General features: G+C 35.9%; 1 protein-coding gene and 1 pseudogene across 1 annotated transcript in view; both read right to left on the bottom strand.

Moving 5' to 3' along the window:
* Window positions 1–3,348: 3,348 nt before the first annotated feature.
* Window positions 3,349–24,832, bottom strand: part of ITFG1 (integrin alpha FG-GAP repeat containing 1) — a 337,289-nt gene continuing 315,805 nt past the window's right edge. The window contains exons 15-18 of the mRNA XM_021705838.2: window positions 12,223–12,347; window positions 11,525–11,607; window positions 7,816–7,933; window positions 3,349–4,765 (exon numbers count right to left, since the gene is read on the bottom strand). Coding sequence (XP_021561513.1) covers window positions 4,706–4,765; window positions 7,816–7,933; window positions 11,525–11,607; window positions 12,223–12,347 — 386 coding nt within the window. The 3' untranslated portion in view covers window positions 3,349–4,705. The remainder of the gene's footprint in view (window positions 4,766–7,815; window positions 7,934–11,524; window positions 11,608–12,222; window positions 12,348–24,832) is intronic.
* Window positions 21,016–21,124, bottom strand: LOC123323314 (annotated as a pseudogene).

Genomic DNA, 24,832 nt, shown 5'->3' on the forward strand with positions numbered 1-24,832 from the left:
CATTGCCATTGCTCTATGTGTCTATCTTTTTGTCAATACCACACTATCTTGGTTACTATAACTTTATTATAAGACTTACTGGAGGTCTTGGGCGCCTGGGTGGCTCAGTTGGTTAAGCGACTGCCTTCGGCTCAGGTCATGATCCTGGAGTCCCGGGATCGAGTCCCACATCGGGCTCCCTGCTCAGCAGGGAGTCTGCTTCTCCCTCTGACCCTCCCCCCTCTCATGTGCTCTCTCTCTCTCTCTCTCTCATACTCTCTCAAATAAATAAATAAAATCTTTAAAAAAAAAAAAAGACTTACTGGAGGTCTTAAAATCAGGTAGTTTGATTCCTCCAGCTTTGCCTTCTTTTTCAAAATTATTTGAAGCTGTTCTAGTTCCTTCCCTCTTTTATATAAATTTTACCATCATCTTGTCTATATCTACAAAAAATACTGCTGTGATTTTGATAGGGATGGTATTAAATCTATAGATCACTTTGTGGAGTGTTGACATCTTTACTAGGTTGAATCTTCCAGTCCATGAACACAGTGTCTTTACATTCAAGTCTTCCTTATTTCTTTCATTGTTATTTTGTAGTTTTCTGCATACCAATCCCATGCATGCTTCATTATAGTTCTACATAAGAATTTCAGGGGCGCCTGGGTGGCTCAGCCAGTTAAGTGTCCAACTCTTGATATTGGCTCAGGTCATGATCTCAGGGTCCTGGGATTGAGCCTCACACTGGGTTCTCTGCTCAGCAGGGAGTCTGCTAGTTTCCCTCTTCCCTCTGCCCCTCCCCCTGCTCATATGAGCACTCTCTCTCTCTCCCTCTCTTAAATAAATGAATCTTTAAAAAAATTCATTATTGGGGTGCCTGGGTGGCTCAGTCGTTAAGCATCTGCCTTCGGCTCAGGTCATGATCTCAGGGTCCTGGGATCGAGCCCTGCATTGGGCTCCCTGCTCCACGGGAAGCCTGCTTCTCCCTTTCCCACTCCCCCTACTTGTGTTCCCTCTCTTGCTGTCTCTCTCTCTATCAAATAAATAAATAAAATCTTTGAATAAAAAAATTCATTATTGTATCCATTTTAAATAGTATTTAAAAAAATTTCAATTTCCAATTGCTCATTATGTTTATAGATAAATGATTGTGTTGACCTTGTGTCCTGCTAAACTTGATAAATCCACTTAGTTCTAGGAGGTATTTTGTGTGTGTGTGTGTGTGTGTGTATGTGTGTGTCTATAGATTCCTGGGAATTTTCTAGACAGTCATGTCATCTATTAATAGGGGTAGTTTTATTTCTTCCTTTCCAATCTCTATGCCTTTTATTTCCTTTTCTTGGATTATTACTTTAGTTAAGATTTCTAGTACTTTGTGGAAAAGTATCAGTGGGAGAGGACATCCTTGTCTTGTACCTAATCATTGGGAGAAAGCATTCAGTCTTTCACCATTAAGTATGTTGTTAGCTGCAGATTTTTTTTTAAAAAGTGCCCTTTACGGTTAAGGAAGTTCTGGTCATAGTTTGTTTGATTTTTTTAAAAAAGATCTTATTTATTTGACAGAGAGAGATAGAGCACAAGCAGGGGGAGCAGCAGAGGCAGAGGGAGAAGCAGGCTTCCCGCAGAGCTGGGAGCCCGATGCAGGACTCGATCCCAGGATCCCAGGATCATGACCTGAGCCGAAGGCAGAAGCTTAATGACTGAGACACCCAGGAGGCCCAGATTTTTTTTTTTTTAGATCAGGAATGGATGTTAGATTTCTTAAGTTTTCTTTCTGTGTCTGTTGAGAAGATAAAAGATGGTTTTTCTGATTTATTAATATGGTAAGTTATACTGCTTTTTCCTCTTCAAATAGTGAAATTAGTTTTGCATTCTGGATGAAACCCACTTGGTCACTACATGTTATCTGTTTATATATTTCTGGATACAATTTGTTAATGTTTTGTTGAGGATTTTTGCATCTATGTTATGAGGGATATTATTGGTCTGTAGTTTTATTTTCTTGTACTGAGTTTGGGTATTAGGGAAATATTGACCTTATTAAAGGAGTTGTGAAGTACTCCTTCCTCTTCTTTTTCTTTTTTTCTCTTTAACATTTTATTGGCTTATAACATACTCTTCCCTTAGATCCTGACTCCAAGTGAGTTTTAAAACTCATGCTGTATCAATTGCACTACTGGGTATTTACCCCAAAGGTACAAATGTAGGGATCCAAAGGGGTACGTGCACCCCTTTGTTGTACGTGATGTTTATAGCAGCAATGTCCACAATAGCCAAACTGTGGAAAGAGCCAAGATGTCCATCGACAGATAAATGGATAAAGAAGATGTGGTATATATATACAATGGAATATTATGCAACCATCAAAAGGAATGAAATCTTGCCATTTGCAACGACGTGGATGGAACTGGAGAGTGTTATGCTGAGCGAAATAGGTCAATCAGAGAAAGACATGTATCATACGACCTCACCGGTATGAGGAATTCTTAATCTCAGGAAACAAACTGAGGATCACTGGAGTGGTGGGGGGTGGGAGGGATGGGGCGGCTGGGTGATAGACATTGGGGAGGGTACATGCTATGGTGAGCGCTGTGAATTGTGCAAGACTGTTGAATCACAGATCTGTACCTCTGAAACAAATAATACATTATATGTTAAAAAAAAGAAGATAGCAGTAGGGGAAGAATGAAGGGGGGGAAATCCGAGGGGGAGATGAACCATGAGAGACGATGGACTCTGAAAAACAAACTGAGGGTTCTAGAGGGGATGGGGGTGGGAGGATGGGTTAGCCTGGTGATGGGTATTAAGGAGGGCACGTTCTGCATGGAGCACTGGGTGTTATACGTAAACAATGAATCCTGGAACACTACATCAAAAACTAATGATGTAATGTATGGTGATTAACATAACATAATAATTAAAAAACAAAAACAAAAAAAACTCATGCTGTATCAGTTGAGAGATACTCAGCCTAACAGTCTCTAGGACAGTGTTGCTGTTGATAACTGTTTAGTAAATTAACGTAGTACTATAGTCAGGGGATTCCTATCTTGCATGAACTCACAAGGAGGCAATGGGTGAGTCATTTTACCTCTGTCTCATGGTGAGGATAAGTGATTTGGACTTTATACTTAAAAAATATTTACAATGGGGCGCCTGGGTGGCTCAGTCGTTAAGCGTCTGCCTTCGGCTCAGGTCGTGATCCCAGGGTCCTGGGATCGAGCCCCGCATCGGGCTCCCTGCTCAGCGGGAGGCCTGCTTCTCCCTCTCCCACTCCCCCTGCTTGTGTTCCTGTTCTCGCTGTCTCTCTCTCTGTCAAATAAATAAATAAAATATTATAAAAAAAAATTTACAAACTCACCAAAATACTTTGTTTCAATACACAGTATTTATTAAGGAGACATATTAACATGCTTAGATACACAAAGTAAACCACTTAAACACATGCCATTCTCAATGAACTGTAAAGAAAAAAGTAACATGAAGAACAAAATTAATTGTTTTTAGGTAAGTTTTTGTGTTTTACAGCCATCACATGTCCATTGCATATTAGAAAATTATTAACATTGATGTATAAACTTTTCCCAGTCTTAGATTTAAGTCTTAAAGTAACTTTCTGGTGAGGTGAAGTTCACAAAAATTTGCCTTGAAGTCTGAATGTAAATTACAGACTCTGCTTTTGAGAGTAAAAATGTGGTTGAAGATTTGCATTCTTAGATGCTATCTACAGCAGTTTCCTTTCAAGAAATCAAATGTTCTTCATTATCACATGATAAAGATCAGTGTTGAAATGAAAATTTTTAGTGCATATTAATTCTTGGAGGGTACTATAATTTTTAGTTAATATGAGCAAGTAATAAGTTGTCACGTAAGATGCCAACCACTGAGAATTTAGGTTTTCCAAAGATTATGATTTCCTCATGCCTGAAAATAACATTCTATTGAGTCTATATATTTTGATAATTAGTTGTAGAAGTCTGTAAAAAAAAAAACGAAACTAAAAATAGTAATCACGACAACTACCACTTACTGAGCAGTTAACTAACTCTGTGCTAGGCACCAAGCTAAGCACTCCACATACATCACCCCATCTGATGTTTACAAACCCAAGTGAGTAGTATTACTCGCCCCATTTGTAAACAAGAAAACTTAGGCTCACAGAGGTTAACAACTAGCCAAATTCAAACAGCTTGTAAGTGGTGGAACCAGGAATTTAAGGCAAGCCCGCTGGACTGCAATTCCAAAGCCAGAGAGTATCCAAGCACTATCCCGTGTACAGTCACCTGCTGTGACGAAGGTGAAATAACTTTATCTGTGATACATTCACAAAGGTATAATTTGTATTGTTAGAATAAGAAGCAAGACCAATTCAAGTGGAACACAAAAAATCCCTGTTCACTTATTTTTATTTATACATGTCTTTTTCCATCATCATTATTCTAGTAAGATTATAAATACATAAACACCTGAGTACATGCAACACATTCCACAAAGTAACAAAAATGTACAGCACATTTAAATAACCCAAATTATTGTATACAAAGTGCTTTAGAAAAAGACCTTGTGACACATTCAGACCATATTTATTTGAATACTTTTCAATAATTACCAAAGGATACATCATTTATAAATAATATTCAAAGTCCCTTATTTTCTTCTATCAGCCAAATTTAGTATTCAATTAATCAAGTGAATAGCTGTTCCATTATGTAATATTAAAGGCAAGTCACATAGCATCAAAATGAAACCGATGGGCTTCTTGTCGTTTTTCTCTATCATCTGCTTTCTGAAAAAGAATTTTAGATTAGTTTATAAATGACAGGAAAGTGCCAAGAAAAGACTCATTTCTGAAATATAAAATAGTTCATTAAAAAAACAAATCTTTAAGCAAATAGTAGATAAAAGATGTGATTTTATTATGTAATTATCTTATGAAATTTTTGTAGTTTATAGTAGCTATTTTATAATTAATAACCCACTGATTGAATTTAAAAACCAATAAGAAATGTTCCTTAAATACTTATTTTGTTATCATTTATTATTTATTTGAAAGTAGTGGTAAACATTAGATTCTACAAGGATGGAACCATTACATTTTTCCCATTCGTAATACTAATGTTAATAAATGAATCTAAGTAAAGTACATTAATTATTTTGGCCTTAACCTAAGTACTGTGCTTGGTATTTTGAGGGATTAAAAAAAAATCCTCAGTTTTGTATCTTGTTCTCAAGGAACTTAAAGAAAAAAGCAAAACATACTGAATAACTGTATTTCAGGAAAAAAAGTGAAAACTGTCACTAATATTCTGGGAGAGAGATTACTTCTAGGTTGGAGTGAGGAAAGGGAAAGCTTTGAAAAGATAGTATTTATGGAAATGAAAGGGGAGAGGCATTCATTCCAAGCTGGGGGTAGAGCAGGTGCAATCATGGGAAGTTGGGCAGGAGCAGGGAATATGTGAAAGCAGCTGGTGAGAAACGAGGTTGGAAAGGTATATGGTGGAGTCACATGGAAGTTCTATGAAGGCTAGGCTAAGGAGTTGACACATTTTAGGCAGGGATTTTTGAGCAGCGGAGTGACATGATTAAGGCTAAACTTGATGATGAGTTATATGGCAGCAATGTGGTCAATGGAGCGAAAAGCGAGAAGGGAGAGAATGGATTCAGAGAGACCAGGCAGGACTGGACAGGACAAGGAGCTGAACCTAAAGCTCTGGGAGTAGAAATGCAGAAGTGGAGTCAGCTGCACAGATTGTTATGGAAGCAGAATCAGTAGGGCAACTGGTCAAATTTTATAGGTAAGTAGGAAAGAAGAGAGACAAAGCTTTAAAATATTAGTTTTAAGGTGCTTGTCAGTGATCTAGGTAGAGATGTCATGGAGACAGCTGGAAATGCGCTAAGAGAACTTTAGGGACAGATGAGTGTTAGGGATATTTGAGGTAATAGCTTGAAGCTATGCTTTTGTATAAAACTGGTAGGAGCACTGTAGAAAGAAGACAGCCTAGGGCAGACACTGTGGTTAGGAAATGGTAGAAAGGAGCACCCAGCTAGGTGAAAGAGAAGTGGTCAAAGAGGTAGGTGATGAACCACAGTATCACAGGAGAGTATACATGGTCAAATCCACAACTGTATTTAAAATTTCAATTTTTAGCCATTGCATCATTATTATTGTAAGTCCACAATGTTTTTTTTTATTCTTATGTTAATCCCCTACATTACATCATTAGTTTTAGATGTAGTGTTCCATGATTCATTGTTTGTGCATAACACCCAGTGCTCCATGCAGAATGTGCCCTCCTCAATACCCACCACCAGGCTAACCCATCCTCCCACCCCCCACCCCTCTAGAACCCTCAGTTTGTTTTTCAGAGTCCATCGTCTCTCATGGTTCGTCTACCCCTCCGATTTCCCCCACTTCATTCTTCCCCTCCTGCTACCTTCTTCTTCTTCTTTTTTTTTTCTTAACATATATTGCATTATTTGTTTCAGAGGTACAGATCTGAGATTCAACAGTCTTGCACAATTCACAGCGCTTACGAGAGCACATACCCTCCCCAGTGTCTATCACCCAGTCACCCCATCCCTCCCACCCCACCCCCCACTCCAGCAACCCTCAGTTTGTTTCCTGCGATTAAGAATTCCTCATATCAGTGAGATCATATGATACATGTCTTTCTCTGTTTGGTAAGTCCACAATGTTTATACTGTAATCAGATGATCTGAGAAATTAATGAAGTTACTTTCCTTTCCTTTATAGGTCTAGAGCTATGTAATACTTCAGATTATGTTCTGACACTTCTGGACAAAAGTATGTAGGATCATCCTTTATTTTATGTCTTAAGTTGCAATCTTAAAATTAACTGAATATGTAAGTTTCTGTTATCATTTTTGATGTATAAAGGAGTAATTTTTTAGGAAGAGACAAACCTATGAACACTTATCAGAACAATTAAGATCTTCTCTTTTTCCTAAGTTAAAACAGCTAAAATACATGGTAAATTTAGTTAACAAAAAATGATTATGATGGGCATGACAATCCAAAGAGAGTAGCTGCAAAAAAAGAAAACACTTTTATGACACGAAGACGCCCTTTTTGGGGAACACTGTTGGAACCTACTAGTTATATACTTTAATATATATTAATATTAATTCATGTACTTAATTCATATTCACATTTTCATAGAAATTAGCTTTTTCAATTTGTATCTAAACTGCCAGTAAATTTATATCATAGCCCCCTTTCTCCTTCTCATAAACACTGTATAAAAAAATCTACACCTGGAGTGTTGTTTTTAATTATTATTTAGGGGTTATACTAAAGAACAGAAAAATGTTTAGTGCAAAGAATACTTTATAGATGGAAAAGATGTTTATCATTTTAGTTGTTACTTCCCACCCAAACCTTGAGAAAATCATTTAACCTCTCTGTGCTCTAATTCTTTATATAGGCATAGCTGTTATTCCTGGAAAAAAGTGTTCATGGCTTTATCAGTAGATAATAAACACAGGCTTGTTAAAAAAAAGATTATTAATTTTCTGGGCTTTATGAAATTATTTCTAATTAAGTTTTTTGATATACCTGGAAATTTCTGGGTGATCATTTTATTACTATGGTACAGCACTGAAGTTTTAAAATAATTTCCTGTGATTTATATAAATTTCTAAGAGACATTAGTAACTTGAAGGGATGAAAGAAATTATAATCAGTAAGAGGACATTACAGATAGAATGTGAAAAATCACAAAATCTTAATCACTTGAAAAAAGTTTAAAATACAGTGTTTTTAAAGAGCAATATATTACTACTACAAATTAACAAATTTCATTTAAATGAACAAACCTTTTCCTGCCAATGTAAAATGCCGATTATTGCCAAGATGAAAACACAGACACCGATGAGAGCTATAGCAGTAAGTAGAACAATGTTACTTGGTGTAAGATACAGTTTGGCACTCCAGCTGCAGATAAAACAGAATCATTAAAATTACACATTTTAACTGAAAAACAACACAATTCTACTGAGACCGAAAAGCAAATAGCTATTAATTAATGAGTCAGTTGATTCATCCATTAATTCATTTTCCCATCTATTCATTCACTATAAATAAAACAACAGCAATTAAATTTAGATAGTGCGAAGAATATTGATGATCCTGCAGAGTTCAGATTTTACTCAGAGAACTGAAATAGAATAGAATTTTTGATGAGATGCTTCATTATTTTTCTTTGATCCTGTGAGAATTATTCTTAAATAAACCTGTTAAGGATACTCAGGACAATCTTAGACATTGTTTTTACATCTTGATTTACTTGCTGAATTTGAAACCTTGACTCTAAGGCTATATACATAGTTACATGATTTTGGTAAGATCTCATATCACCTTATTTTTTGACCCCTGTTCACGTATGTACTATGGCCAACTAAAACAGCCATGGATCTCAGTGGGTGTAGATAGATGGCTTGTGTAAAAATACTTCTATCATTTCTGTGTCATGTTGGAGGGTTTACATTACTACAATGATGTTGAGACTTCTTACAAAATCACTTTTAGTCCCTTACTGTTAATGGCAATATACAGACTTTAGCATAAATAGAATTAGCTCTTTCTTGTAAAAACAGTCCACATAATATAGCACTTGCAAACCCCGAAAAGCTTAAAACTGGGGTCTAATATCATCAACACTGTAGGTGGTTATATACAAATAATTTTATTCTCTCTGAAAATAGGTAATAGATATATTTTCATTTTAAAATCACCTACTATTATTGTATTACTGTCAATTTCTCCTTTTAGGTCTGTTAATAGTTGCTTTATATATTTAGGTGCTCCTGTGTTGGGTGCATAAATATTTACAATTGTTATATCCTCTTGTTGGATTGACGCCTGTATTATTATGTAATGCCCTTCTTTGTCTTTTATCATAGTCTTTGTTTTAAATTTTTTTGTCTGATGTAAGTATAACCACCCAGCTTCTTTTGGTTTCCATTTGCATGAAACATTTTTTCCCTTCCATTCACTTTTAGTCTCTTAAGTCTTTACATCACGGGAGGTGAGTCTCTTGTAGGCAGCATGTAGATAGCTCTTATTTTTTAATCCATTCAGCCTATTTTCATTTTAAAAGTTTAATAAAAGTAAGATCATTCTGATGAATAGCAAGTAGCGATTGACTTATTTTGGGATAATTAAAATTTATTGATCTGTAAGTTAGCCTCTAGTCAATAAATCTCAAAATACACCTCAAACTAAAATCAATTCAGTTTTTATTATGTACATAAATTTGAAAAGAACATTTCTTCAGAAAGAGCAAGAGAAACATGAAAAATGTTGAGATTATAAAAGAAAACTATAAAAGAATTTTCTAGAAACTCAAAAGTAGGAAAACGAATACTGTTAGTTGAGGTTAGCTATTCTCAGTACCTTACCTCATACTTAAAAAAAAAGTTCTTTCATGAGATTGTTTTGATAGTTCTTCTTAAATAGACTTTAAAAAACCATGAAAATAGGAATCTTGGTAAGAAAAAAATTGGACAAAAGGCCAGTCCTTAATTTCTTACTTGGAAGCAGTCATTCTTAAGCAGTTTCTTGCATATCTTTCCAGAGATATGTATTTTATACATATATAGACATATATACACAGATATCTTTTTCAAATCACAAATGGTTGCTTACTAGACATACTCAAAATGAACTTTTCTTTTATTGTCTTTTGCTTACCACTCTATTTTAAGAGACTGTTCTATGTCATGATATTACACCATATAGAAGTATCATAATTTATACATTTTCCTACTCATGGTACAGATTTTCTAGATTTGTTATAAGTTTCATGTACAGAAAAATAACAAACATAAAGATTCATTAAAAAATATCTGAACTCAGACTATTATTGTTTCTAGTGATATCTTTTTTTTTTTTTTAAGATTTTATTTATTTGACAGAGAGAGACACAGTGAGAGTGGTAACACAAACAGGGGGAGTGGGAGAGGGAGAAGCAGGCCTCCCGCTGAGCAGGGAGCCCAATGTGGGGCTCGATCCCAGGACCCTGGGACCATGACCCGAGCCGAAGGCAGGCGCTTAATGACTGAGCCACCCAGGCGCCCCTAGTGATATCTTTTTTTTTTAAAGATTTTATTTTTAAATAATCTCTATACCCAACATGGGGCCTGAACCCACAATCCCAAAATCAAGAGTCGTGTGCTCTGAGCCACCAGTTGCCCCTCTACTGATGTTATCTTATTTCAAGCATAATGTTGTAATAAAGTTGTTTTCTTAAGGCCTTAAATCCACCATAAGATATATCCTGTGGTATGCTGTTAAACTGGCTCTCTGGGGTGGGGAAAAAGCCCTGATTGGCAGTTGCCAATTTTCATGTTGTAAATACTCCCCTCATAGCCGATTCCCACTGAACAGAGTGGGAAAAAGATGCATACAATCAGCTCATCAGGTGGCATGAACTGGTTCTAGCAAACCACTGAATATATTCCATCTAAAAATTTAATAAAGAACAATACAGCCTCCATTTTGAGAAGAAACATAACAAACCAGGACCTCGCTGGTTACATATTTATAGGTACATTACACCCTTTCTTTTTGGTTATTTTTTCATTCTGATACCAGACTAGCCTTAAGAACAAGTTATATTCTTCCCAGTGAAATTTAAGTGTTAGTGAATACCTTTATCACCTACTTTTTATTTTTATTATTTTTTTTAAGATTTTATTTATTTATTTGAGAGAGAGAATGAGACAGAGAGAGAGCATGAGAGGGGGGAGGGTCAGAGGGAGAAGCAGACTCCCTGCCGAGCAGGGAGCCCGATGCGGGACTCGATCCCGGGACTCCAGGATCATGACCTGAGCCGAAGGCAGTCGCTTAACCAACTGAGCCACCCAGGCGCCCCTATCACCTACTTTTTAAAAACAGTGGAATCACTCTAGTAATTAAAGAAAAATGAACAAAGATAAGGAGTTAGATTTAAATGCTATTCCTATAAAAGGAATATATTCTGCTAATAAGGAAAAAAAAAGACACCTTTCACTGAAAACTTACTTGATGCTGGGCATTGTCTTATGCATATTTCATCTACATCCTTTTAAGGTAGGTATTCTATCTCCCACTTTACAGGTGCAGAAATGGACCCTCAGCCAAGGTCTCTTTGACTCTAAAACTTGTGCCTAACCGATGTGGGATACATACCACTTCCCAAGCATTTATTAAAAAGATCAATGCTTACTAAAAAATTCAGCATTCTGAAATTTTAGAATTTATAGCTAGTAAACTGAAGATCAGTTTATTGAAGCAGAATATGTATAAATCCCTAATTAGTTAACCTGCTGTTTTTCTAATAAGGTTTAATTTGTTCTTCATAAAAAAAGTCAGGGACCTTTTGTGTAGGAATGTTTAGTCATTTAAGGTTTGCTGTAAGCAAATTAAATGATGGCACTCATGGGAACACAGCAGGAACAGAGAGAGTTTTTAAAAGATGTAACTGTACCTAGGATTCTGAGTTGACAGTATTTTTACCAAAATCAGTTCAAGCAAGGACATTACCTTCGAGGAACATTGTGAGGATATGGAATGACAATTAGCTGGGAATTTGGAATGATTGCAGTCCACTCTTGTTTTCGTACAGACTGGAAAAAGAATTTAAGAACATTTAACATTAGTATACTTTAAAAACAGAATTATTATTCTAAATAAATAAGGAAAAAGCTTAAGTGCTCCTTGATTAATTGAAATCCTAGGTATGGATTAAGCTAAATTTATATATATTAAGCCCCAAATGGGGCTCCTGTGCACTATTAGCAAAAATTTTTTTGATCTTTTGAGGGAAGGATAATATTTCTGTCTCATGGATTCATTAATTTAACAAATATCTACTGAACAGTGTAGCAGGTACTGTTCACAGTGCTATGTACAAGTGCTGCTCGAAGCTAAAATTCAAGTAGAGGTGGAGTATGACAAGAAACAAAATATTTTACATTAGATAGTGAAGATGAAGAGAAAAAGCAGGAAAGAGGGACAGGAGGTCATGAGGTTTATGAGAGGTGGTAGAAAACCATATCTTTAAATTACGATGTGCTCCATGTAAGATAAGCTTAGATAGGTCACTACCTATTTCTCTCTTTCTATATTCTCTTTAAAGAGATTAAAAAAGATTTATTTGAATTCAAATTGTTGAATTTAAATATTTGAAAAGTATATATTAAGACACAGATTAATTGTAAACAAAATAAATTTTTACTCACCTTCTCTCCAGATGGACGGGGAATGCCAACATACAGATGATCAAGAAAATTTGCACTTCGACCTAAACCAAGTACATTGTATGGTAGTTGGAGGGCTAAATGTGCGGATTGGCTGAGTTGTCCAGCTAAATTTATTAAAAAAGAAAAAGGCATCTTTGTAAACATTGCTCTCATCAAATATTAAAATGATAAAATATTAACAATTTAGGTGCCAAAACTTAATTCCTTAAGGATAAAAATGTGAAATGAAATGTCTGGTTCATTACCATTAATGATTCACTTTTCAAAGAAAGTAGCTTTATTGAGATATAATTCACACACCATAAACATCACCCGTTTAAAATGTACAACTAGGGGCGCCTGGGTGGATCAGTCATTAAGCGTCTGCCTTTGGCTCAGGTCATGATCACAGGGTCCTGGGAACTAGCTCCGCATCAGGCTCCCTGCTCGGTGGGAAGCCTGATTCTCCCTCTCCCACTCCCCCTGCTTGTGTTCCTCTCTCGCTATGTCTCTCTCTGTCAAATAAATAAATATTTAAAAAAAAATAAAATGTACAACTAGTGGTTTTGAGTATATTAAAAAAGTTGTTGAGCCATAACTACAGTCAAATTTTAGAATATTTTCATCACGTAACAAAGAAACTGCATTCCCATTAGCAGTTACTCCCTATTTCTAACCCCTACTCTCTTAGTTATGGGTAACCACTAATCTTACTTTCTCTACAGATTTGCCTCTTCTGGAGATTCATATAGATACAATCAATGTGTGGTGTTTTTTTTTTTTCCAAAGATTTTATTTATTTATTTGACAGAGAGAGACATAGCGAGAGCAGGAACACAAGCAGGGGGAGTGAGAGAGGGAGAAGCAGGCTTCTCGCAGAGCAGGGAGCCCGATGTGGGACTCGATCCCAGGACCCTGAGATCATGACCTGAGCCGAAGGCAGATGCTTAATGCCTGAGCCACCCAGGAGCCCTCAATGTGTGATGTTTTTATGAATAATGCTGCTGTGCACATTCACATACAAGTATCTGTGTCAACTTCTGTTTTCCGAAATGGCTGCACCATTCTCTATTCCCACCAATATGTATGAAGGTTCCAAGTTTTCCACATCCTTGCTAACACTTTATCTGTCTTTTTGATCATAGCGATTCCGGTGGTTGTGACGTGATACCTCATTGTGGCTTTTTTTGCATTTCCCTAATGACTAATGATGCTGAGCTGCTTTTCTTTTTTTTTTTTTTTTTCATATTTAGACATTTTTATTGCTCAAATTAAAATAAAAATACACTTTTTGGAGTATACAATTATGTGAATTTTAACACAAATATGGATTTATAGAACCATCATTCCTGAAGGGTACCAGAATATGCCATCCCAAAATATGGCTCTTTGGCATATGGATTATTTTGAGCTAATGGCCATTGAGAACCAGTAGGTACAGGAAAAACTCTAAAAACAGGGCACTACTTTTCCTTTTATAAAGGAAATTTACATTTATGCAGGAAGTTTTCCTTTGTAAAAATGTCTCTCTCAGGGCGCCTGGGTGGCTCAGTTGGTTAAGCGACTGCCTTCGGCTCAGGTCATGATCCTGGAGTCCCTGGATCGAGTCCCGCATCGGGCTCCCTGCTCAGCAGGGAGTCTGCTTTGCCCTCTGACCCTATCCCCTCTCATGTGTTCTCTCTCATTCTCTCTCTCTCTCAAAATAAATAAATAAAATCTTTAAAAAAAAAATGTCTCTCTCTCCCACAGCAGCAAGAGGAGGACTTTTAACTCTCATCAATGGAAGACTTAACAAAGGAGAACTCTTAGCAATGGAGAAGGCACTGACTTAAATCTGCATAACAAATCTTACTGAACAACTCTCATTTACCATACTTTTTCTGGACCACCTTCCCATAACTTGTTTCCTTTGCCCAGAAACCCTAAATCCCCTGTCCACTGTTTAGCCTAAAATGGTATTTAAGTCCAAATTCTAACCATCCCTTTGGGTTACTCATCACTGGATGTTCCCAAGTGTACATGTACTATGTACATGTTAATATATTTGTTAATCTGTCTTTGGCCAGTCTAATTTATAGGGCCCCACCTGGAGGACCAAAGAAAGGTAGAGAAAAAGATTTCTTTTCCTCTTCTAAACCACCATAAAGGTATAAAACAGTTCTGTATCTGTAAAAATTTCATCATGCTCTCCTTATGTATGTCAGAACCTCTCCCAGGGCTGTAGTTTGTCTTTTTGAGAATGTCATATAAATGGAATCAAACTATATGTAACTTTTGATATTGACTTTTTTTTTACTCGGCATAATGCCTCTGAAATACATCTAAGTATTGTATATTGAGGTTTCATGCCTCTTCATTAGGAATAATATTTCATTGTGTGAATGTTCCACCATTTGTTTATCCATTCACCTGTTGAAGGACATCTTGGTTGTTTCCAGTTTGGGCCTATAATAAATAGAAGGACTGTAAACATCTGTGTATAGGTTTTTATATGTTCATATAAAAAGTATGGTAAATGAGAGTTATTCAGTAAGATTTGTTATGCAGATTTAAGTCAGTCCCTCCTCCATTGCTATTTATATGTTCACATAAAAACCTATACACAGATGTTTACAGCCCTTCTATTTATTATAAATTTTCAGTTGTCTAGGATAAATGCCCAGGAGTGGTATTTGTGGGACAGATTGTAAATGTATGTTTAATCCTACAAGAAAATGGCAAATAATTTTCCAGAACAGCTATATATATATATATTTTTGGTTAAGTATTGCTTCCAGTCTTTTCCCTATTTTTAAATTGGATTATTTTCTTATTGTTGAGCTTTGAGAATTCTTTACACATTCTGAACCCAAATCATGTTCCAGATATATAATTTCCAAATATTTTCTCCCAGTCTGTAGTTTATCTTTCATTCTCTCAATAGTATCTCTCTCATACAAATGAAATGTTTTTAATATTGGTGAAATTCTATTTTTCAATATTTTCTTTGATGGATCATGCTTTTGGTGTCATGTCTAAGAACTTGCTTAAAATGGTTTTGCCTCATATGATTTTCTTCCATATTTTATCCTAAAAAGACCTTATAGATAATCTAGCTTCAGAATAAAATGAGATAAAAAAAAATGTCAAACATAAAACATAAAGCTGAACTGCTTTTCAAATGTTATTGGCTATATATATTCGTGTAGCTACCTTTGTATTTCTGTGAAGGGTGGTAGTAGTATCCTCCCTCATTTTGGATTTTAGTAATTTGAGTCTTTTAGTCTAGTTAAAGGTCTAAAGGTTTATAAATTTTGTTAATCTTAAAAAAATCTTTTGGTTGAATTTGTTTTATGTTTTTCTTCCCTACTTATTTTATCTCATTATTTCTTACCTTCTGCTTGCTTTGGGTTTAGTTTGCTAGTTTAGTTGGCTAGTTTCTTATGTGGTTATCAATTATAGATTGTTCCTATTCCTTAATATAGGCACTTAAAGCACTAAATTTTCATCTAAGAACCACTTTAGATGCATTCCATACATTGTGGCATGTTGTGTTTTTGTTTTCACATACCTAAAGCATTTTCTAGTTTTCCTTGTGATTTGAAACCCATTGGTTTTTTAGGAGTGTGATGTTTAATTTCCACATATTTGTGAATTTTCAAATATTAATGACTTCTAATATCATCCCATTGTAGTTGGGGAACATACTTGGCATGATTTCAATCCTTTTAAATTTATTGAGGCTTGTTTTGATCTAGCATATGGTCTACTTTGTAGAACTTTCCAGTTGTGCTTGAGAAGAATGCATATTCTGCTGCTGTTGGATGGAGTGTTCTATACATATCTCTTAGGTTTTGTTGGTTTAGTGTTATTTTCTCTTTTCTTATAGATCTTATGCCTCATTTGATCCATTACTGAAAGTGGGGTATGAAAGTGTCCAATAATTTATTTTGAATTATTGATTTCTCTCCTCAATTCTTCATGTATTTAGGGTGCTCTGTTGTTAGGTGCCAATGTCTTTATAGTTATTATAGCTTCCTTATGGATTGCCCTTTTTACTATCAGTATAAAATGTCCTTCTTTGTCTCTAGTAACAATTTTTTTTTCTTAAAGTCTAGTTTGTCTGATATTAGAATGGCCACCCCAGTTTTCTTTTGGTTACTCTTTTTTTTTTTTAAGATTTTATTTATTTATTTGAGAGAGAGAGAGAGAGAGAATGAGAGAGAGAGCACGAGATGGGGGAGGGTCAGAGGGAGAAGCAGACTCCCAGCTGAGCAGGGAGCCCGATGTGGGACTCGATCCCGGGACTCCAGGATCATGACCTGAGCCGAAGGCAGTCGCCTAACCAACTGAGCCACCCAGGCGCCCTTGGTTACTCTTTGCGTGGCATAATTTTCCCCATCTTTTTACTTTCAACTTATTTATATCATTTTTTAAAGATGTTATTTTTTTTAAGTAATCTCTATACCCAATGTGGGGCTTGAATTTACAATCCTGAGGTGAAGAGTCACATGCTCCATTGACTGAGCCAGCCAGGCGCCCCTCAACTTTTTTTGTATCTTTGAACGTAAAGTGTCTCTTGTAGATGGCACATAATTGGGTCATATATAATTATCCATTCTACCAAACTCTGCCTTTTGATAGGAGTGTTTATTCCAATTACATTTACTGCAATTACTGGTAAGGTAGGATTTATGTCTCCCATTTACTACTGGTTTTGTACAGGTCTTATGTCTTTTTAATTCTATTCCTCCATTGCTGCTTTGTTAAATGTTTTCTAGTGTACCATTTTAATTACCTAGTTGTTTTTTTCTATTTTTTGAATTATTGTCTTTGTGGTTGCCATGGGGATTACAATTAGCATATTAACTAAAAAAAATTTAATTCCTAGTGCATATAACAACTTTGTTCTAATATAGCTATTGTCCTCCCCCTTCCTTTGTGCTCTTATTATACAAATTATATTTTTATACATTATCAACCCATCAACACAGGTTTGTAATGATCATTTTATACAGTTGTCTTTTAGATCAGATAGGAAATGAGACATTACCATATTTTATGTTTATCTATAGTCTTACTGGTGTTTTTTACTTAATTGTGTGGATTTGAGTTACTGTCCAGTTGTCCTCTCAGTTTAGCATTTCTTGTAGGGTTGGTGTACTAGAGATGAGTTGTCTGTTTTATTTATCTAGGAATGTCTAAACTCCTTCATTTTTGAAGGATAGATTTGCCACATATAGAATTCCTGATTGACAGATTCCCGCCCCTCTTATAGTACTTTGAATATATCATCCCCCTCTGGCTTCTATGGTTTTTGGTCAGAAGTCAGCTGTGAACCTTACTGAGGCTCTCTTGGACATGGTAAGTAGCATCTCTCTTGCTGCTATCAATAGTCTCTTTCTGTCTTTGTTTTTTTGACAGTTTGACTATATGTGGATCTCTTTGAATTTATTCTCCCTGGAACTGGTTGAGCTTTTTAGATGTGCAGATTAATGTTTTGAACAAATTTGGGTGGTTTTAGCCATTATTGCTTCAGATATTTATTTTGCCCCTTTTTTCTCTTTTCCTTCTAAGAATCCCCTTATTCATATGTTGGTATGCTTGATGGAGGGTCCATAGGTCTCTGAGTTTTTTGTTTTTTTTTTTAAAGATTTATTTATTTATTATTTGAGAGAGACACAGAGAGGAGGAGGGAGGGGCTGAGGCAGACGGAGAAAGAGAATCTCAAGAAGACTCTCTGCTGGGCACAGAGCCCAACACAGGGCTCAATCACAACCCTGAGATCATGACCTGAGCCGAAATCAAGAGTCAGACACTTAACCGACTGAGCCATGCAGGCACCCCTCTGAAGTTTTTTCCTGTAACCCAGACTGTATACTCTCTGTATGCAGAGTTTTGTATTCTGGTTTGATCTGTATTCAAGCTTGCTTATTCCTTTGTCAACTCAAATCTGTTATTGAGCCCTCTACTGAATTTTTCACTTCAGTTACTGTATTTTCCACCTCCAGAATTTCTATTTGATTTTTGAAAATGATCTTTATCTCCTTATTTCCATTTTCTATTTAGTGAGACATAGTTGTCATACTTACCCCCTAATTCTTCAATCCTGGTTTCTTTTAGTTCTTTGAACATATTTGTAATAGCTGATTTATAGTTTTTTGTCAACTAAGTCCAATATCTTTGGGCACATTTTTCTGTTGTTTGCTTTTATTTTTTTCAAATGTGTTTGTGGCTACTTTCCTGTTTCTTTGCATGTCTTATAATTTGTCGTTGAAAGTGGACTTCTGGGGGCGCCTGGGTGGCTCAGTCGTTAAGCGGCTGCCTTCGGCTCAGGTCATGATCCCAGGGTCCTGGGATCGAGCCCCGCATCGGGCTCCCTGCTCGGCGGGAGGCCTGCTTCTCCCTCTCCCTCTCCACCCGCTTGTGTTCCCTCTCTCGCTGTATCTCTCTCTGTCAAATAAATAAATAAAATCTTTAAAAAAAAAAAAGAAAGTGGACTTCTTAGATAATATAACAACTATGTTAAGGATTTGTTGGTTTTTCTTTGTTGTTGTTGTTGTTCATTTGTTTAGTGACTTTCCCTGGATGAATTCTATAGATTCTGCACTCCCTGCCACAAAGTTATTTTATTTTCTTATTTTTAAAGTTTTTGTCTTCAGCCTGGCTTCCTAGGGGGCATACTTGGGTTGGTATAACCAATGACTGGTACACAAGATTTCCTTAAATATCTTGTCTGTATGTCTTCTACACTTTGCTGGAGGATTTGTGTGTGGAAGCATGCCTTCAAACTTCAAGCAGTTTATAGGATAGCTTTAGCTTTCATTTCTTGCTTGAGCAGGGCCTTAAGGTAGTATACTCAAGCTGAGTATTTGAATGAAGTAGTTTCCTTTCTAGGCATGTTCATAGCCTTCTAGATCCCCATGAATATATTGGAGTTTTGCAAAGTTGCCCATGGTTACCTAGTTCCTCAGGACTTCTTATACTTTGACCAGGCTCTTGTTTCACTACACCTGAAATCATAGGCTTAGGTAGCTCAGATTTTGCTAGCAGATGATTTTTGTTTTTGGTAATGCCCGGGGGAACAGGGACTTTTTTTTAAATTCTATTTTTTACTGCTGGGCTGAACTCCGAGTCAAATCAAATAGCCCCAACCTCCTGAGAATGGGGATTTTCCAGGGAGTTGCTAGTTTAGATAAAATATTGACAGTGCTCTGGGGATGGGAATTTTAATTCAGTCAGTCCTGTCTACTGACTGTGAGCTACTGGCTTTCACGGCTGCTGCATTGCCATACCACTCAGTAGAGAAGGGAGCTTGGGTAGGAAAAGCCCAAATTAGACTGCCACAGAACCTGCAGTCTTATTGAGGATTAGAAGTTCCTCTGGGATAGACAACATAGTCCATTCTGTGCTTTGGTTAATTTCTAGAGTTCTGAAATGGTTGATATTAGTTGTTTGACCCGTATTTTTTTCCTTTTTGCGGAGAGCAGGTTCATGCAGTCCTCACACTGGCATTCCAAAAGTCAGTCTCTCCCTTGGAGAGTATATATTTCCTACATAGTTAAACTGAACATTTAAAGGATTATCATATGGTTTCACTCATATGTGGAACATAAGCAATTGCACGGAGGACCATAGGGGAAGGGAGGGAAATCCAAAGGGGGAGAAATCAGAGAGGGAGATGAACCATGTGAAACTATGGACCCTGAGAAACAATCTGGGGGTTTCAGAGGGGAGGGGGTTGGGGGGAGGGGGTCACAGGGTGATGGGTACTGAGGAGGGCACGTGCTGTGATGAGCACTGGGGGTTATACTTAACTAATGAATCACTGAACACTGCATCAAGGACTAATTATGTACTATACGGTGGCTAACTGAACATAAAAAAAAGGATAAGGCTAATTAATACCTAAATATTTTAATATTCAGTGGGACTCTGCTAAATCACTAAACATTACCCAGAAATATGAAATCATTTGAAAGTATACATGATTTTTTAATATAGTTCTTATGTTAGAAATAGATATGTATAATGGAAAGAAACAGTGAACTTAGGGATAGGCATTTGAAAAAAGTTAAACAATGTATGCAAAATTGTAAAGCAATATAATGAATTGCAAATTAGTAGAACTGAGTGATAATGCTAATTGAATGATAATGCTTAAGCTTGAGTATCTTGTCCTGCATAATAAGTAATACATGTTAGCTATATGTTATCATAAAATTTATTATTACATAGTTGAAGTAAAAATCAAATATATACTGATTTCATTACACTACCAGCAAAGATTGACTTAAGAGATCAAACTAGACATATAAATTATTTTCCTATAATTACCTTACTGTAAAGAACCAAAATAAGAACTTTTATCATTAATACTCTAGTAAGACCTTAGAGCATAGATTTCAAATTAAAATAGTATGTTTAATAAGAAAACTTAAAAACTTACAAAGAATAATGAAAATAAAAGTATCTAAAATCTCAAAATGAAGACATAATTATTATATTTTAGCATACTTTTAATCATGTAATTTTTTCCCTAGACATGTGCATGCACAAACACATTAGCATAGTTTAGTTTTATTGCTTTTCACTCGGTATTATTTTATGAGTATTTTATCATGTTATTAAAATTCTTTAAAAATAGGAAAGCAGAGAGAAATATTATTGCAACACTGAAATCCCACTGAGAAAACCAAACTAACAGTTAAAAGACATTTATTATATATGCCTTTAAAAATTATTTTTCTAAAATCTACAGACATTATCAAAAACAATTTTATTGCCTACATTAATCCTCTTATATCATCATTGAAAAAATCTATTGTTGGAGATGATGGATTTCTCCTTATTTTTCACTATTACATTAAACTGATAAGAACAGATACTAAACTTGATCTTAGCCAAAAGGCCAAGAAGTGATTAATCTTTCACCATTATAAATAATGCTTTAGTGAACATCTCTGCACATCATACTTGTCTGCATCAAGATTAGTTTTTTACATTCCTAGATATGGAATACTATCTAGGTCATGAAGAAGGACAATCATTGGATAAAAGAATAGTCTCTTCCAAACCATAAGAGACTCTTCATCATAGTAAACAAACTGAGGGTTGCTGGAGGGGAGGGGGGTTGGGAGATAGGGTAACTGGGTGATGGGCATTAAGGAGGGCAGTGGTGTAATGAGTAGAGAGTATTATGTAAGACTGATGAATCACTGACCTCTACCTCTGAAACCAATAATACATTATATGTTAATTAATTGAATTTAAATTAAAAAAAGACAAAAAAAATAGTCTCTTCAACAAATCGTGCTAAGACACCTGGAGGTGTACTACTTTACATTTCTACTAGTTTACAATGAAAGCACCTGTGACATTCCATTTTCTTATTGTTTTTTAGGGGTGAAATTCACATAATGTATAATTAACCATTTTAAAGTATAAAAATTAGGTGGCCTTTAGTGTATTCAGAATGTTGTGCAACCACCAGCTCTTTCTAGTTTCCAAACATTTCATCACCCCATAAATATACCCATACCCATTAAGTAATAACTCCCCATTCCCTGGTAACCTCTAATCTGCTCTCAGTCTCTATGGATTTATCTATTCTACATGTATGATATTAAAAAGAATCATACAAACCTGATCATTTGTGTTTGGATTTTTTCACCTAGTATAATGTTTTCAAGGTTTATATAAATTATAGCAATTATCAGTAGTTCACTCCTTTAATGTCTGAATAATATTCCTTGTATATGTATATACTTTGATTTGTTTAACCATTCATCCATTATAGACATATGGGTTGATTCCACCATTTGGCTTTTATGAGTAATGTTACTATGAACATGGATGTACAGATACCACTTTGAGACTCTGCTTTCAATTCTTTTGGGGGTATATCCAGAAGTAGAACTCATCTCAGTTATGCAACTCCATATTTCTATTTGCTAGGGCCAGTAAGCCTGTAGTTATAGTACTTTTCCCCCCTTTGTACCCTATACACAGTCTGCCAAGAAATCAAATATATGTACACAATCCAAACACATTTCTACCTTTATTGCTATCATCTTGATCCAAGCCACCATCATCTGTAGCTGAATTATTTTAATGGGTTCCTATTTGGTTTCCCTGCTTTAACTATTTTTCTTCCTCTTGTCTACTGCTTCACTCAGAATAAAAATTTATCCTGCCTAGTTTACATTCCCCACCCCTCATTTAACTCAATTTCATCTTTTAATCCTTAATCTTCCTTCCTTCTGCTCTAAGACACTGGCTCTTCACTGTTCCTTGAAAATTACACGGATGCTTATACTTTCCAGCCTTGGCACTGGTTTTTTCCTTTGCCAAGAATATTCTTCAAAAGATAACTGTATGTTCAACTCTCTTACCTCCTTCAAATCTTTGTTCAAATGGCACTTTCTCAGAGAAAGCCTGCTTTGAACACTCTACAGAAAATTGATGACTATCAATTTTTTTACCTGGCTTTATCCTCCCCTGCCCCACAGCTCTTATCACTTCCTGACAACTAAATAGTATTACATAATTTACTTATTATGTTTATTGCCTCTTTCCCCCTACTAGAATGTAATCTCTATCAGGGCTAAGATTTAGGTCTGTTTTGTTTACTTCTATATTATAAGAGCTTAGAACAGGCCTGGCACGTATTAGGCACTCAGTACATATTTTCTCAACAAATGAATGAATAAAGAAATTTTACTCTCCAAATACATCAGACCTGAGTCTTGTAACATATTCCCCACTTAAAAATACTTTATCAGTTTATACCACATAGATACCAATACAGACTGTCTACCTAAAGATAAATACATAAAAGGCATTTGTGATACCCTAATCACTAGATTCAAATGCCTATATGTTCTTCTATGACTGTATCATAATCTGACTTTATAAAACAGTTCAAATACACATTTATGTAATTAAAAAAAGTAACACTTTTTTTTTTTTTTTTTTTAAAGATTTTATTTATTTATTTGAGAGAGAGAGAGAGAGCACAAGAGGGGGGAGCGGGAGAGGGAGAAGCAGGCTCCCCGCCGAGCAGGGAGCCCGATGCGGGACTCGATCCAGGGACTCCAGGATCATGACCTGAGCCGAAGGCAGCCGCCCAACCAACTGAGCCACCCAGGCGCCCAAAAAAGTAACACTTTTTAAAGTTGATTCATTCTTATTCTCCAGGAGAATGTTACACTGACATATAATTCTGACTGTTTAATGCCATTGTAAAATAGATTATGCTGTAATTTAACAGTCTACATTAATTAAGAAGGCAGGACAGGAGATAAATGCCACTTTAATAATTTCCATGCACTCTGTTTTGAGGTAAGATTTTGAAGCCAACTTCATTGTTCAAGAATACCAGATATGAACTTTATCATAACTGTAGCTCTGAGGTCCATTTGTCAAAAATGAAACTTAAATAATGTATATATGCTGACATAAGAGGTGGAAGAACGAAGGGAAAAATCACTAGCCAAAGGGGGGGAAAAAACCTTGAAATTTTATCTTTCTTGGTGTGTGAATATGTGTCTGTGTGTTATTCTGAGTCAAAAGGACATTGAATTCTATTTCCCTGCAAGGGTTTAAGCCACTGGGAATTTGCATCTAACAGTAATGTCTGTAACTCCTCTGGTACTGCCCTGGCTTGAGGAAAAATAGCATCTCTATAAAAATGAGATAAAAGAACACATTCAAACAACCAATATTTTATGCAACTTTAGAGAAAAACATGCCTCTTCTTGGGAGAGAAAATTGTTCTGAGAAGTATTCATTATTCTAAAATGGACAGCTCTGCAACAAGAGTACATTTGACATCAATTAAAATGGAGATGAAGAACACTAAAAGAGGACAAAGTATAAAAATTAAAGAAAATACCCTCTGTAAGCAATAAGAATTAACAGCTATTAAAGGCATATGATATGCCAAAAACTATGGCAAGTGTTTTTTGCATCTTATTGCAGTTGTTAACAATAATTGCATGTGGGTAGGTACTATTATCTCCACTTGATTATGGGGAAATCAAGAGGTTAAGCAATTTGACTAAAAACATATAGCTGCTAAATGGTGGAGCTGGCGCTTTAATTTTGGCAGCCTAATTCCAAATCCCACACCCTTCATCATCACCTGTGATCTTATTTTCATTTGAAAAAGAAGTGTGATGTTTGTCTTACTGTTCTATAAAAAGGACTTCTAATGATATTGAATAACCCCATCCAATGACATTTGATCTTTTACTGTTTTTTAAAAAAATATTTTATTTATTAGAGAGAGAGAGCAAGCCTGAGCAGGGGGAGGGGCAGAGGGAGAGGGAAAAGCAGGCTCCCTGCTGAGCGGGGAGCCCAACAAGGGGCTGGATCCCAGGACCCTGAGATCATGACCTGAGCCGAAGGCAGATGCTTAACCAGGTGAAATAGCCACCTAGGCACTCCATGACCTTTTACTGCTTGGATCTGTATAGTATTTGTGGTGTCCTAGGATATGATCTGGGAATCTATAATATTTTATATGTAGTCATTCTGGTTAACATGGCCTTTCCTAATTTTTGTAAATCTAGGCTGTGGCATTTGGGCTTTGTGATGTTCTCTTCTATACCTAAAGCCTGGGCTATTT

The sequence above is a fragment of the Neomonachus schauinslandi genome, chromosome 16 (genome assembly GCF_002201575.2).
Source record: "Neomonachus schauinslandi chromosome 16, ASM220157v2, whole genome shotgun sequence".
Classification (NCBI taxonomy): Eukaryota; Metazoa; Chordata; class Mammalia; order Carnivora; family Phocidae; genus Neomonachus; species Neomonachus schauinslandi.